At 45.1% G+C, this 15,485-nt stretch overlaps 1 protein-coding gene across 1 annotated transcript; it reads right to left on the bottom strand.

Annotated features, from left to right (window-relative positions):
- Positions 1-566: 566 nt before the first annotated feature.
- On the bottom strand, positions 567-7,339 carry LOC104910054 (CD2-associated protein-like; the record flags this gene model as incomplete). Its single annotated transcript, XM_019613615.1, has 4 exons — positions 567-784; positions 1,780-1,900; positions 4,268-4,368; positions 7,147-7,339. Coding segments are annotated over 4 exons (618 nt in total), but the record flags the coding sequence as incomplete, so codon positions are not given.
- Between the last annotated feature and the right edge of the window lie 8,146 nt (positions 7,340-15,485).

Below are 15,485 nucleotides of genomic sequence, written 5' to 3'. Positions count from 1 at the left end.
CTCTCACAGCAAACAACTTCCCCCTCACATCCAACCTCAATCTGCCCTCCCTCAACTTCCAACCATTTCCCTTGTCCTGCCAGATGTGTTGGATGTGTTGGAACAACTATTATGTCCTAAACCACCAGGCTTTGAAAGCACAGTTTTCACATTAGCTTAATTTTCCCTCTCTGCCTTTTTTTGTTTTGTTTTGCTTTTTAATGCCAAACATTTGAACAGAACTTTTTGCCTCTACAGTGGATATTCAAGGCCAGGCTGGATGTGGCTCTGGGCAGCCTGGGCTGCTGGTTGGCGACCTGCACACAGCAGGGGGTTGGGACTGGATGAGCGCTGTGGGCCTTTGCAACCCAGGCCAGTCTGGGATTCTATGATATAACTCACAGAAGTTCGGGGGTTTTTGCTTTGTTTTATAGGTAAGACTCTACTCTTTCCTTTTCCATGGTACCCCTCGGAGGATTACAGTCTGATTACTGAACAATACTAATAAACTTTATAACAAACAACACCTATACAATATTTGTTCTTCAGATGTCAGGTTCTTTTTTTTCCTCCTTTTTTAAATTCAGGAAACCCAAAAAAGACTATGAAGCACTACAAACCTTATCTTGCTTTTTATCCTCTGATTCATTACTGGATAATCTTGTCTTAAGCTTAACTGAGCCTTCTTTAAAGATATCTCCAAACCCAACGCCTCGAATTTTCTTTGGCTGTGCTGGTCCAGATCCAGGTTCACTTTCATTCCCAGGAGAGGGCACAGGTGAGGCAGGACCACTGAAAACGGGCTCTGATAGGAGAAAAAAAAAATAAGAAAAAGAAAAAAAGAAGGAAAAAATAGTTGTTTGCGTAGCTGAAAATATCTTTGCTCTTCAGAGGAAAAAACAGAAGAGAAACAGCTGTGTGAATTGCTCTTGCAAACAGTTTCCTACAGCTGTAATCCCTCACGTTCTGTTCCAGCTGTACATTGAACATAAGTCCATTTGAAATGATGCCAACATTATATTGACTATTCTGACAACTAACTTGTTTGCCCATTAATATTTCTTGCCCTTTCAAATATAATCAATGTTCCCCAGTCTGTTATCTTTTCTGCTAATTTCTGTGAACGTGCAGCACAGCTATAGCTGCTAGAATCAATAAGGAATATTAATGACCTCAAAGACTGCTGTGTTTCAACAGCCACAGCAAAGCAAACTGATGCACTTCTAGAGACTGATGTCTCTCCAGGAACCAAGAGCAGCTTTGCTATTGCTCAAAACAAGTACTAAAAAATAACCCAAACAATTTCGTTGTGAATTTATTTAAATATTTAATGTTATTAAAGTACTATTATAACACGTTCAACATTTAAATCAGATAAAGCTGCTTGAAATTGTTCGCTGGTAGATAACAAAAGTGTTCACAATTTTGTCCCAACTTCCAGATATAAGGGACAGCATTTACTCACACTCCTACAAACTAATATTTGCAGGCATGCCATTGCCATAGTGCCTCTGAACACAACACCTCTGAAGTAGGGTTTCAAGGCAGCAGACCAAGTAACAGCTACAGACAGTCTGCTTCCACCTCAGCTACACAGCCACAGGGGAACAGCTCAATTTTGAATTGCCTTACAAACAGATCAAGCACTGTTCCAGTGTCCATTTTTGTATTTCTCAGACAGTACATCAAAAAGATTTTATTCTTAGAATCAAATATAAGGTTGTACAGCCACAACGCTCCAAATTACACCTGAGGTTTAAAATGACTTTGCTAAGGGCTTAGGACAGAACAGCACACCACCTGCATCATCCAGAGCATCCTGTGTTTCTCCATCATCCGCCAATTCCAACTCTTTCACAAAGTTAGAAGGAAACAACCCCAACTTGCCGTTCAGCGTTCCACTCCACCAGCCTTCCTCTATCTGCATGGAAATAGTTTGCATATTACTAACTAAGAAAAAAAGGAGATTTAAATGTAACCGTCACTGCAACGTTTAATTATAGCAATCTAAGCAATTTAAGAAATGCTTATCCATTGCATTCACACTTCTAAAACACCATGAACAATTTTGGAAAACATCCATTGACCGTGGCTTACCTTAAAAATAATAAAATAGCATACCAAACACATAGAAACAGTCACCAAAAGTGAGAGCAAGTAAATCATTTACTGTCATTTCCATCTCTATAGCATCGTTCCTACCATGAGATCAGTCCTACATCACACAATCCAGAACAGCAAAACGTTCATCTCAGGAACAAACAGAATATCAGGAATTATTTCTTTAACAGGAGAAGAAAAGACTGCACTATTTGTGAAATAAAGACAACTAGCAGTCTGGCTTCCTAAGGAGACTTCTGTGCAGTTTTGCTGCCAGTCTGTACCGTCCAGTTCCCATCAGTCTGATTTCCCCTGGCTTTGCATCTGTTGAATCTGTTGTGTATTTTGATAGAAGATAAACCCTTCTGGATGCTGACGCTAGAGATGACCATTTCAGGACACCTTGCATTTCAAAATCCTACTACAGGGCACCATTTCCACAAGAAGGAGGCACTGCTCTGGGACACACATCAGTACTTTCTATTAATTTCACCAAGTTATTTCTATAACAGGACAGCACTCAGACTTCTGAGCAAAAGGGAAAAAATGACAAACATCTTTGCTGGTCTGAATTCTTTTTAATGATCCAACAGTGAGGGCTGTGCACATACCATAAACAAGCACATTATTTGGTTCTGTACCCAGCAAGAATGGAGGAAAAGACACAAAGGAGAAAGAAAAGGTTTACAGAAATCTTAGAACTATCATTTGTTCGTGTGCCCTGCATGCATAGCCCACAAGTTCTGATAACAGAAAACCCTGGTTAATCAACCATGCTGCACACAGCTCTTCTTCCCTGTTCCTGAGCCTTACAGCCAGCCTCCTTGATGCTAGTCAGGTCATTCCTGAAGCCATCTACCTCCAGCCTTCAGCTCACCATCAATAGGACAGGATGTGGGACCAGAGAAGGGCTGGGAGGAGGGAGCTGCATTATTTGTCTGCCTATTAGGAATTAAGTAGTTTAACTTTTCTTTTCTTGGAACAGTTGTCAAAGTTATACATCAGCTCATCAGAGCAAATGAATACAATTCAGTCACTGAGAACTGTGCTGGATGTGGCTCTGGGCAGCCTGGGCTGCTGGCTGGCGACCTGCACACAGCAGGGGGTGGGGACTGGATGAGCGCTGTGGGCCTTTGCAACCCAGGCCATTCTAGGATTGTTTGATATGAATATGGAAACTGCACTGCATTCACGTGTAAACTATACACACAGAAAGGTAATAACAAAAAACCAACAAGCAATCCATATAAATGAATCTCAAGAAGCTTCACATACATACTTTTGAACCACTATTCTAAGTGGGTTTCCCTTTTTTTGTTACTTTTGTTTTCAAATAAGCAGGTGTGTTCTGAGCACCCATTCTGAGGGATTGATTACTGGACAAGCATTTTCCTAGGCCAGCTATCCTCATGGTACTCCATGGAAGCACACAACCTGGGAGGAATTTGCTCTTCTTTGAAAGCTGCACAGGGTGTGGGAAAGGGATCAGCAAGGGCACAGGAAACAAGCAACAACAGAAGAACAAAACCAGAGCATGTCCCCAAAAAACAGTTGCTAAGAGCTATGAAGCCATGACTGCTGTAACCAGCAGCTTCCACAAATTAAGCTACATAGGTTATCCAGGAGCACCCCTTTACAAAATGCCCATAATGGTAATTGTGACACTGATGTTAGTGAGCAGTTTACCAAGACACTTGCTTAAGCTAGCAGTGACTGCTGTCTTCATTCACAGCTAACAGAACAAATGGTAGAACTCAGTGGTGCAAACGCATCTGGGAGAATAGCTATGTCCTTACCAAGAGAATGGGAACATCACTCCTGGCGAGCACTGGGATCCCATTCCCCTTGTCCTGTCACCACCCACCCTCACAAACAGCCGCTCCCCCTCCTCTTTATCCGCTCCCTTCAAGTACTGGAAGGCCACAATGAGGTCTCCCTGCAGCCTGCCCTTCTCCAAGCTAAAAAATGTTCTATTGCTGAGAACACCAAATACTTCCCCCCTACACTTCCAGTATTTTTTGATTCAGGATGGGAACCTGGGAGAAAGAACTCCTCAGTTATTTGCTTTACCTTCTAATATACTGCTTTAAATGCTGTATTTCCAACATTCTTGTAATCAACAGTTAGATGAAATTTAAAAATCGCTTTTGGCCACAGAAGAAGAAAGCAGCTCTGTAACACAGCTCACCTCCTCACTGATGTCAATCACATCCCCCACCTTGAGCTCCAGCTCATCTTCGTTCTGCGGGAGGTACTCGAAGAGCACTTTGCACTGCCGCTTCTTGGGCTCTGACGGGAGGGAAGCAGAGAAAAACAACACTTAGAAATGAAAGGTACTTTTCCCTCAGCTCCTGAGGGCCAGATGTGACAAGAACACTTGTCTGTGTTCATAGCCCAACAGCTATGAAATATGCTTCTGTTTTTCCAGTGTGTCATTTCAGCCTAACAAACTTAGATGCAGCTTGAAAACAATCAAGCACCTCACACTGCTAGTTACAGATGAGCAAATACTACACAGACAACTGCTAACATGCTATAAAAAAAACATGTTGACACAAGCAAGTCAGAGATGCCCCCAGTGCTATGAATTTCAAACTATTTCCTGAGCGAAATCCACAAAAATGACTGTTGGTTGCAGCATTAGCCCTTGTTTTGAAACGAAGTCTGCAGGTTTGAGCCTCCTGTCCTTCAGCAGTCCTGAAGGAAGTGACCAACGCTGTGCTCTTCTCCGTGCCAATGGCAGCTTTTGCTTTCTGCCCTGTAGCAGAGATCCCGCTAACTTCACATCTGAGGAACTTTCAGAATGCTTTCACATTTCTGAAACCTAAATGTATTTCTGAATACAAAAACCATTCTTTGCCAGTGCAAGTAGGGTCAAGAAATCAAGCTAACGCATTAATGAGCAGGGTAAAGCAGAGCAGGGTAAAACAGAGGCAAAACTAAAATAAGTAGCTACCTGTAGATGTTTACCACAAATAATTAAAACAGTTCAGACATTAAAATAACAAAATGACATCGTAATGGGGGAAGGTGCTAGTGGCTTCCAACACTTCCTCCAGCCAGAGGTGGAGCCCACCATCACCCCGCCATGCTGCACGTATGCTACAGTGCTGCTGTGCTCACAGGGTTTTTGCTTTTTGCCTTCAAACAGAAGGCTGTGCCTTGAGCCCCTCACCCAGAACAGCCAGCATGCTTCTGAAGGCAACTGTCACCAGCAGCAATGATCCAACACACCTGCTTGATATAAAATCATGCTATTTTCTCCAAGTGCTAAGGCTTACAGGACCCTGTTCTAGTATTTCTATACTCCCTTACATGAGCTGATCCTGCCTCCCAAGCTGCTTTATTTAGCAGAGTGTTGTTAGATTTGAGGTAGTATGTGGTTGGACTTGATCTTCAAGGTCTTTTCCAACCTGAGCAATTCTATGACTCTATGATTTATTACAGGAGAGCTGAAAGTCTGACCTCAGAAGATCAGAAGACTGTCAACATGCAGTGCTCTCAGTACAGAGCAAACCAGACACTGAGTAACATAGCAGCATCTGAGAGGGACTGGGAAACTGAGGACCTCAATGTTGGTGTACAGCTTCAGCTCTAGAGAGCAAAAAATCAGGAAATGAGAACATGAAGCTCTGTGAGTTAATTTCTAATAACATAATTGGTCACATTATACACCTTTCTTTCAACTCATCAGCCCAAAATGATTATTACCTCAGTAGTAATTGAAATTAACAGTTACAGGCCCCCACTACCTCCTACTATATTTCCAGGGTTCCTTCTTTGGATGAGATTACTTGATACTAAAAATGGTCAATTAAAAAGCTACAAGGCCATATTTCATATACATTTGATTTTAGCTTTCTTTTTCACATTGCAATGCTACTTAATCTAAGAACAAAGCAGGTGTATTTCACATCTAGAACTCTCTCTCGCCTGCAATCCATTTTCAAAATACTGCCTTCCAGCTGTGCTAATTGCCAGGCTGACCTGGGAAGCTCCCTGAGCAGCTCAGGAAGCAGAACCCAGCCTCACACATCGCCTGGCAGCCACCACATTGTTCTGCCCATTTCCAAAGCAATCTGTTTTTCCCTGTGTTTGTTCCGTGCAGGGCAAACCAAATGTAGCACTTGGTTAGCACAGCTAAGCACACCTTCAGTATTTTCATTTCCCTGAATAAATGCACCAAACTAACAGAAAGAAATGCTGCCCAGAGCCTGATGTACAACAGCTGCGTTCAGTGGGAGCCATCCAAGGCCAACATGGGACTTCCCATCACAGCTCAGCTTCTATAGCCATCCCACCAACATCCGCCTCTGACCATCCGTCGAGGGCCAACACAATGAAATAGGAGGCATTACTTTCAGAGCAGCCCTCGTAGAATTTTGAACACCTGCAACCCCTGCCTGGTAAAGTTTTCTCCTCTAGTTTTTAGGTACTTTGATTTAACCGCTGGCATTACAACATAGAAACTACAAACATGGAGGCACCAATTTGCACTCCTGACCATCCTAGGGGTTCCAGTTACAACCAAAAGGAAGATCACTACTTTTTCCTATACTCCACTAACTCCATGTTATTTCATACCAGCAGAAACTTACCCAATAAGAGGAACCTGAACTAGAAAGTATTTCCTATCAAACAGCCTTGAATTTGTAGCAAAACTTATCTACAGTACATGTACTTACACTACTGAAGTGACCCAGGAAATTTTTAATTACCATGAACAGGCTTTCAGTTCTCATTTGGATACATTACAATATGAACCGAGCTCACATGAAATTCAATAGCAACAGTGACTTTTCATTGCCTTCTATGCTCATCAAAATAGCCAGGCAATGTTCTCTGGGATTTGGAAGGGGTCTAAATTCTGCTCCTGTAAGAATTCATCCTTACCACCATTAAGAAAACTATATCATCTACCAGAACAGTCTGGCTTAGAATAAAAAGCTTGGGCTCCTATGTCTCCAGCACATCCTTAAAACTGAGTCAGGCATTAAATAATTAATGTTTACTAAAAAAGACTCATCGGCAGCTTATGCAATTGAAAGAACTCTAAACACTACGTACTCTTCTTGAAGCTCTTGGACGGCGGATGAGGCTGAATTCCTCCTGCTGGAAGCCCATAGGTGCAAATACGCTGCACAAGGCTTGCTACATTGCCAGATTTCTCCCTTCTGGGTGGCAGGGCATCATCCTTGGGCTCTACATCCTTCTTAACTTCCTGAAACAAGAGATATAAAAGATTGAGAGGCCATCGAAATTACCCAAGAGGTCAGTGTTTATAGTGAGGTACTCTGAGAGACTTCCCATACTTACCGTTTGGTGCCTAATGATGTACTATACTCAAAAACCATGGCATTCTGCATCTAAAGGAACTAAAGGCCATTATAAACACGACCCTTGCATAGGACCACATTAGGAACTGGGTAAGTTACGTGCCAAGAAAATTCAGAAACAAAGGCAGCACTTTAGCCATCAACTCCAACCCTTGGAAAAGCAACTTCGAGAAGTCCCATACCACAGGTTTTTAGTTCATATTGGAAACTAGAAACAAAATACAAATATGAGCTCAATGACAGAACCGCAGTGTAGTGAGTTAATTAAACAATATTCACGTACATAAAGCTGCATTATGTGATCATCTCTGACTCAGAGCTCAGCAGTTGGTTACTGACAGGATGTAAGGATACTGCCACAGAAAGGAAAAGAAAGTAACGTGCAGAGAAGGACAGACATTTTGCTGATACCACTGGAATTAACAGGAAACAGTTAACATTTCAATTTAGAAAGAATGTAGCAATAGGAACAGACACCTACAAACCAGAAAGAATCAGTTCCTGACAGAAAAGCCACTGACTAAACAGCCATTCCAACACACAGCTCATTTCACGAGACTCTACCTAAAATGAATGAATGCTCTGAGCACAAGAAGAGACCCATCAGTCAGATCCATGCTCTGGTCAGAGCACAGCTCCCAACAGCAGCAGTCTGAGATGCTATTCAGAGACAGCCAGCATGCAATCTTGGGCACTTTCTGCTGTCTGACCTCCCAGCTCTCCCGGTCACCCATAGGGGTTTCAATTAGGAAGGTCTGTTCCTTCAGTCCCTTCGATGTCTGCAGACAAATCTAATTCCTTTCTCAGCCCATGATCCCGTCTTGGTGATAAATAGCAGACACCCTCTGCTAACATGAAGAATCCCCTCCTACCAGCTGCTTTAAGCTGACACCCTCCCACTCCCCTTTAGTTTAGCACTGCCTCCAAAGCCACGAGAACCTGGATCACGTCCCCTCAGCTTTACCCTTGCAGCTGCAGTCCCTGCCTTGGCAGCTCCGATGTCACGAGGCAGCTGCTCCATCCCCGTGACCATCTATCTATTCCCTCTGCTCAGCAGCCTTCCTCATGAGATCCTGTCCATCTTCAGGCTGCCACTTCACTCAGAGTTAAGGATTTTAGAGAACTGGAAGTCACAACGCCAAATGTTCACGAGCCAATGCTCATCCCAGCTAAGATTTTCCTATGGACACAGCACAGGTTGTTTTTTCTTCTATCCACAGCTTGGATAGAAGATAGCGGCATTTACCAACTTCATGCTCATCTACCACCTTCTCACTGCCCAGCTCCCCACCATTAGCACAACGTTTAACTAAGACTGTAACAAGACGCAGAAAATGGGGGTTTCCACTGTGAGATCCTCTCCGCACATCACAGGGGATGCAGAACAAAGCTGGTACCACGACTGGCTCCTCAGAGATCCCTCGGCACATCACCCTGACAAAGCACCACAAGTCCACTTTACCTTGGCCCACCAGTCCAGGTCCCTCTGTGGTGCCTTCCTCCCCTCAGGCAGATCAACACTCCCTCTACTTGGTGTTCCCTGCAAACTTACTGAGGGTGCACCCAATCCCCTCATCAAGATCGTTAATAAAGATGTTAAATAGAAGTGGCTCCAGTGCCGAGCCCTGGGGGACACCGCTCTGGGCTGCCGACTGGATTTAACTGCACTGACCACAGCTCTCTGGGCCCGGCCATCCAGCCAGTTTCGCCAGCAGAGCGTGCGCCCATCCAAACCATGGCAGCCAGCTTCTCCACAAGGATGTTGTGGGGAGTGTCAAAGGCCTTACTGAACTCAGGTAGACCACATCAACAGCCTTACCTTCATCCACTGCGCGGGTCACCTTGTCATAGAGTGAAACCAGGTTTGTCAGACAGGACCTGCCACACATAAACCCATGCTGACTGGGCCCGGTCCCCTGGTTGACCTTCAACTGGCCTGTGATGGTTCCCGAGATTATCCATTCCATAACCTTCATATTCATATAACCACATACCCATATATTATGAATATTATAATATTCATATATTATTTATATATTCCTATTTCAAAACAACAGAAGCAATACATATATACTCATTAATATCACCTGAACACTCAAACAAGAGCTTTCAGACTGTAAAAGACATGCATGGATGAAAGTGCAAGAAACATATCCACCAGGATACAGCTCTGCTGCCTTCTGGAACATTAAAATCCTGAAAGTTCCTTACTGCTGCTGTCCAGGCAGAAAACAGAACGGGTCTGGAAATCTGTTCATGAACTTCACAACTAACAGTTCTGAGCACCTTCCCACTTCCCAGAAGGGCAGAGTAGAGTAAGACTACCGACAGCACAGTTTTCCCTCTCGCTCGTTTCCGTTACATAAGGATGCTTTTCAGCAAACAGCCAAGTCATCCCGCATCTGCTCTCCCTCATGCTCAGAGAACTCTGCCCTTAAGGTCTCAAGTTTTGCACAGATTCTATCTACCAAGTGAAACAGAAAGACTCCAAAAAAGAGAGCACTGTGACCACCTCCCATTAAACACCCACCTGGTGCCCACCTGCACAGCCTGCTGTAGGGTGCTGCTGTAGCAGGGGTTGGGCTCAGTGACCTCTTGAGGTCCCTTCCAACCCCTGTGATTCTGTATGGAAGCACGCATTCCAAACAGACACATCACTTTTTGGCAGTGCACGCATTTGTGAGCAATTATTTTCAAGGATGAGATGCAGGAAGAGTAAAATTTCATCAAAAATCTCTGACAAACACCTTGAGACCTCACTACAAATAGCAGCCACTGCCACCAAACCAGGCTGAGGCGTTAGTCAAACACCCCACTAGTTTTGTGGTTTTCCTGCCTCCTATTTTCTTAATAAAAAATATTTTGATTCAAATAAATGGTGTTAAACATGTCAAGTACATTATATAGTTTAGGAAGGCCGCTCCAGAAGTAATGCCTCTCATTTTATGATGTTGGATCACAGTGTCGGAGGTGCATGTTGGTGGGATGGCAGCAGAGGTTGAACCTTCCCACCAATATTCCATTCCATGTTGTTGCTGTGTGACAGATGGCAGCAGAGGGCAGGCTGACACAATGGTGTCTGCCATGGGAGTGCAGATGGAGCAATGAAGTGGAACTGAACTCCTGCATGAGGAAAGAATGGCACCCACTGACATTCACTGATGCTTTTTCCCCCCCAGTGAGTGCAGCATACAGGTTCTGATTCATTGCCTGTGAAAACACACAGCTCATGGTGGTGACCATATTTAAAAATAGCACTTTGCAGCTGACTATGTGCAACATCAAACAGTGTTGTTGTGCTCCTTGTATTTGCTGTGGTTTCCATAGAAATAAACTAGAGGCACTACTTTCAGTGCAATCTATGTAGATGTGGCCCAAGACAACCCCCGTTCCCCCAGTGCAGCCCAGGCAAGGCAGCAGGCTGCACACACGAGTTAAACAGTGTCTAGAACACCCACCACTAGGGAGTCCATTCCCTGCGTGCACTAATGCTGCACTTTGCACAGCATCTCACAAGATGTAACTGCACGCACTTTGTGAAATGGGGGACACAACAAAGGAAAGAGGATGCAGGGGAAAGACCAAGATGATTATGGGCTAAGAACAGGGGCAGGCAGCTACAAAACCATCGGAGAAGCTCTGCCATGACCAGTAAAGCACTGGATGTCAGCGATACTCGAATCCCAGAGTGGGCAGTGACTGCCATGGGTGAACCAGAAAGCACACCGTGAGCACAGCCTCATCGAAAGCTGCTTTGCAATGCGGGGAGGAACAACCAGCACACAAGAGCCCATCACTGCAGCAATTAGTGAGAAATCCAGTCCAGACAAGATGACCGAAGGGGCTGGTAAGCAGTGCATGGATAGGTAAGCAACTGCTATTTCAATATTTAACCTACTAACCTTTAGAATATCCCTGTAAAGCAAAGATTTTGCTATTGCCAACGAGAAACTGAAGCATTAATTATCCTACCCAAGGGCATTAAAATCACATCAAGGTAAAGCAAATTCAGGAATCCCTGTTTTCCACAACTGCATACCACCATACCACAAACCTGTATCTCATGTAATTTCTCCAGCAGCAGGAAACTGCTCTGAATCCATCTCCAAAGGCACATACCAGGATGCTCTCAACATACACAGCACCCACCTCTTCCAGCAAGTTCATCCTCAGCATCCAAGGCTGGATGTGGCTCTGGGCAGCCTGGTCTGCTGGCTGGTGACCCTGCACACAGCAGGGGTTTAAAGCTAGAAGAGCACTGTGGTCCTTTTCAACCCAGGCCATGCTATGATTCTATGATCTCTGTAACCATTCTGACTTTTTAGACACTTTGAGATTTTACAAATCATTTCTAAACAAGACACAATATCAATTGGGATCACTGAAAATGGACACTAATTGATTCAAACTTCTATTAATAACCCTGTGATAGACAGCTGCAATACTTACATCTCTGCCAAAACAAGAGTGCACACAGGTCTGAGCTCTGCATCCAAACCAAAATAACACATCCCAGTTACTGCTATATCTAATCTGAACGTTCCCAAGACTGCCAATCACTGCCTTCAGAACAAGGAAGGGGTTTTTCTTGCTTTGTATTGCTGCTTGAAGGCAGACATGATATCTCAACAGAGCCTGCGTTATGACAATGAAAGCCTTCCAGGACACTTCAGCCCGCTCTGAGATGAGGCCACCACTCATTGTCAGCCAGCAAAAACAAACTGAGTCTGACATTCACTGCAGCTGGAAGTTTTAATATTCATATTATGCCAACCCACTACAGCAAGGGGCTTGTCAGCGTTTCCATGAGCAACGCAGACTTCATGCACGTATGACTTGGCAGTACGAGGTCAGCACAGCAATCCCAGCATCAAGTGCTCAGCCTGGGAGCAACCACCCAACCACAGCACCAGCCATAAGGGCTTTCCCTGTTTATAATCTCCATCCATATGTCACACCCCTTACACATTGCTAACACCAGCACAGGCCAATAACGTAAGATCATGTGCAAAAAAAGATCAGAGTAATCCTAAGCCCACTGCTTGCCACACAAGGAACGACTGACAATGCAGAAACCAGGTCAGAAGCCTGAAGGGACACGAGGGATGGCTATAAATTTAGCCTGCTCCTGAATAACAGGGCACAGAGAAGTTCATTATCCAACAAACCTAAATCCTTAGTAGATTCTTCAAGCATAAACATTACAACGTTTTAGTTCCCCATTCCTTCTCTATGTGCTGTTATACCACGAACAATAACCTTTCTACATTATTTCTGATGTAAGCTAAGAAACATCAGCTTGTACAAAAGCTGCACACATTTCTGTTGCTGGCTGAACATACTTTAAAGCGAGAGACCTTAAGCAGCAGCACAGCACATAAGGAGAGGGAGATGAAGAGACACAGAGCTAAGTGTCAGACATCCAGACCATTTTCTCAACTCTTTGCCCGGCCATCAGAACAGCAGTAATGGTATTGTCTACTCCCGGTCTTGGAAATGAAGTTTCTGACTCACATTCTACTGGGGAGAAAATAAGGAGATGAGAGCTGAAGCTGCCACTCATCGCAGGGAAGCAGAAGCAATTGGAATGAGCAAATTAATGGATCCAGAGGAGGCACTGAGATGGTCAGAGGGCTGGAGCAGCTCTCCTATGAGGAAAGGCTGAGGGAATTGGGATTGTTTAGCTTGGAGAAGAGAAGGCTGCAGGGAGACCTCATTGTGGCCTTCCAGTACTTGAAGGGAGCGGATAAAGAGGAGGGGGAACGGCTGTTTGTGAGGGTGGGTGGTGATAGGACAAGGGGAATGGTTTTAAAGTGAGCCAGGGGAGGTTTAGGTTGGACGTGAGGAGGAAGTTTTTCATGCAGAGGGTGGTGAGGCAGTGGAACAGGTTGCCCAAGGAGGCTGTGGATGCCCCATCCCTGCAGGCATTCAAGGCCAGGCTGGATGTGGCTCTGGGCAGCCTGGGCTGCTGGTTGGCGACCTGCACACAGCAGAGGGTTGGCACTGGATGAGCGCTGTGGGCCTTTGCAACCCAGGCCGTTCTAGGATTCAGTGAAACAGGCAACTGCTCTGTTTGTACCACCTCACCCCCTCACCTTATAGCAGCAAAACTGCTTTATCAAAGACTAACAGCACATAGGTGTGTCACTGTGTACAGATGCAAAAAAACACAGCCACATACAGGTGCGAGTCAAAAACTCTGATCAAGTGCAATGAAATACAATGGCTCCTGGAATACAAAGCCTTCCCTTCTGAGTAGTTCAGAGCCCACCACCTCCTGCCTTCACGGCCCTAGTGACAGCAGCAGACAGGCATGCACATGGAAGCTGTAGCACCTTCAGCCTCCTGAACCAACATTTGGATTATGGGTCCCCTTGGAAGTATATTTTCTCATCTGAAATGCAGGTGTCCACAGAACACCAGACATGAAGTATTTCACCACGGCAAGGAAAGGAAAACGAACAACCCGCCCCGTTCTTCTGTCATGCCTGCCATGAACTGAAAGGACAGATCTAGACAGTTTATGAACACAAATAGCTGAGCTGCTGCCTGAACTCTGTCCCTGGAGCTCCTTCCATCACCCAGCAGAGGAGCTCCGCTGGCAGCTGGCACAAACAGCGCTGCAGCAACCCGGAGGGTTAAAAGTTATTCTTGAAAACAGAACCCAATCATTTCAAAGATGAAAGCAGTTACAGTCCCCCGAAGCACTGAAGAACGCTCAATCCTGGTAACCTTTGTTTTCCAAGACAAGTTACCTCGTGGGCCATTTCATGTGTCTCAGGGTTGATTTATCCTCCCAGTTTATGGCTGAAGCAGGGACTGCTCAGCAGGAAGGCAGCATCATTCCTCACCTTCACCTCTTCCAAAACTGAAACTGCTTTATATTTTGACTTCCATACACCCCAGTTAAATGTGTTTCAATTCAGGACTGTGAAGCTAGAAGAAAAGCTACTAGCTGACACGAATCACCAGCAATGTTCACAGGAGTTACAGAAACAAACTGCAATGCGAGCAGCTGTGGCTGCAGGTTCCCAGCCCAAGGCCTGGCTCTAGCAAAGTCAATCAGCAGCCCCAATACCTAAGTAAAGAACCCAACATTAACAGAGCATCTAGAAGACACAGAGGTGCTTACATTAGTGTTTCCCAATTAAGAAAAGTCTACCTTAAAATACTTCTAAAATAATACAGTACTTTATAGTGCTGCCATATTATCAAATAAAACATCTAAAAACACTAAGTGCATTTCCTCCCCTTTCTACTTGTTTATACATATGAAAGTTGAGTTATATTTCTTGCAGTTGTTCTTATAAAGAAGTGCTTAATGCCAGTCCTGTAAACCAGCAGCCACAGAACAGGGCTCAGCAGCACTCACAGACATCAGCATTTCACTGAGCTGCCCATGGGGGAAGAGTGGATGAAGTGCCTGTATTGCTGGCCCAGAGCAGCGTGTCTCCATTAACCACCATGGGCACTGTGATGTTTAATTGGGAGCATCCCTCCTTCCTGTCCCCCATCGCCCAGGCTTCCTGTACCTGCTGGCAATACGGCTGTCCTCTGCTGTGAGACTCCCAAGGCTTCCAGCTAGGGAAGTCATCCTGCCCTGTACTCAGCACTGGTGAGGCCTCACCTCCAGTACTGGGTTCAGTTTTGGGCACCTCAGTACAGAAAGGATGTGGAGGTGCTGCAGCAGGGCCAGAGAAGGGCAGCAAGGCTGGGAAGGGCTTGGAGAACATGGCCTGTGAGGAGAGACTGAAGGAAGTGGGGCTGTTGGGTCTGGGGAGAGGAGGCTGAGGGGAGACCTTATGGCTCTCTGCCAGTACCTGAAAGGGGATTGCAGCAGAGCGGGGTTGGTCTCTGCTCACTGCTGACAGGACGAGGGGAAATGGCCTCCAGTTGTGCCAGGGGAGGTTTAGGTTGGACATCAGGAAACACTTCTTTACTGGCACTTTACTGGATGTGGCTCTGGGCAGCCTGGGCTGCTGGTTGGCGACCTGCACACAGCAGGGGGTTGGGACTGGATGAGCGCTGGGGGCCTTTGCAACCCAGGCCGTTCTGGGATTCTATGACTCT

This window comes from Meleagris gallopavo, chromosome 2 (assembly GCF_000146605.3).
Source record: "Meleagris gallopavo isolate NT-WF06-2002-E0010 breed Aviagen turkey brand Nicholas breeding stock chromosome 2, Turkey_5.1, whole genome shotgun sequence".
Lineage (NCBI taxonomy): Eukaryota > Metazoa > Chordata > Aves > Galliformes > Phasianidae > Meleagris > Meleagris gallopavo.
Note: the sequence above shows the minus strand (reverse complement) of the source record. Positions and strands in the feature narration are given on the sequence as shown.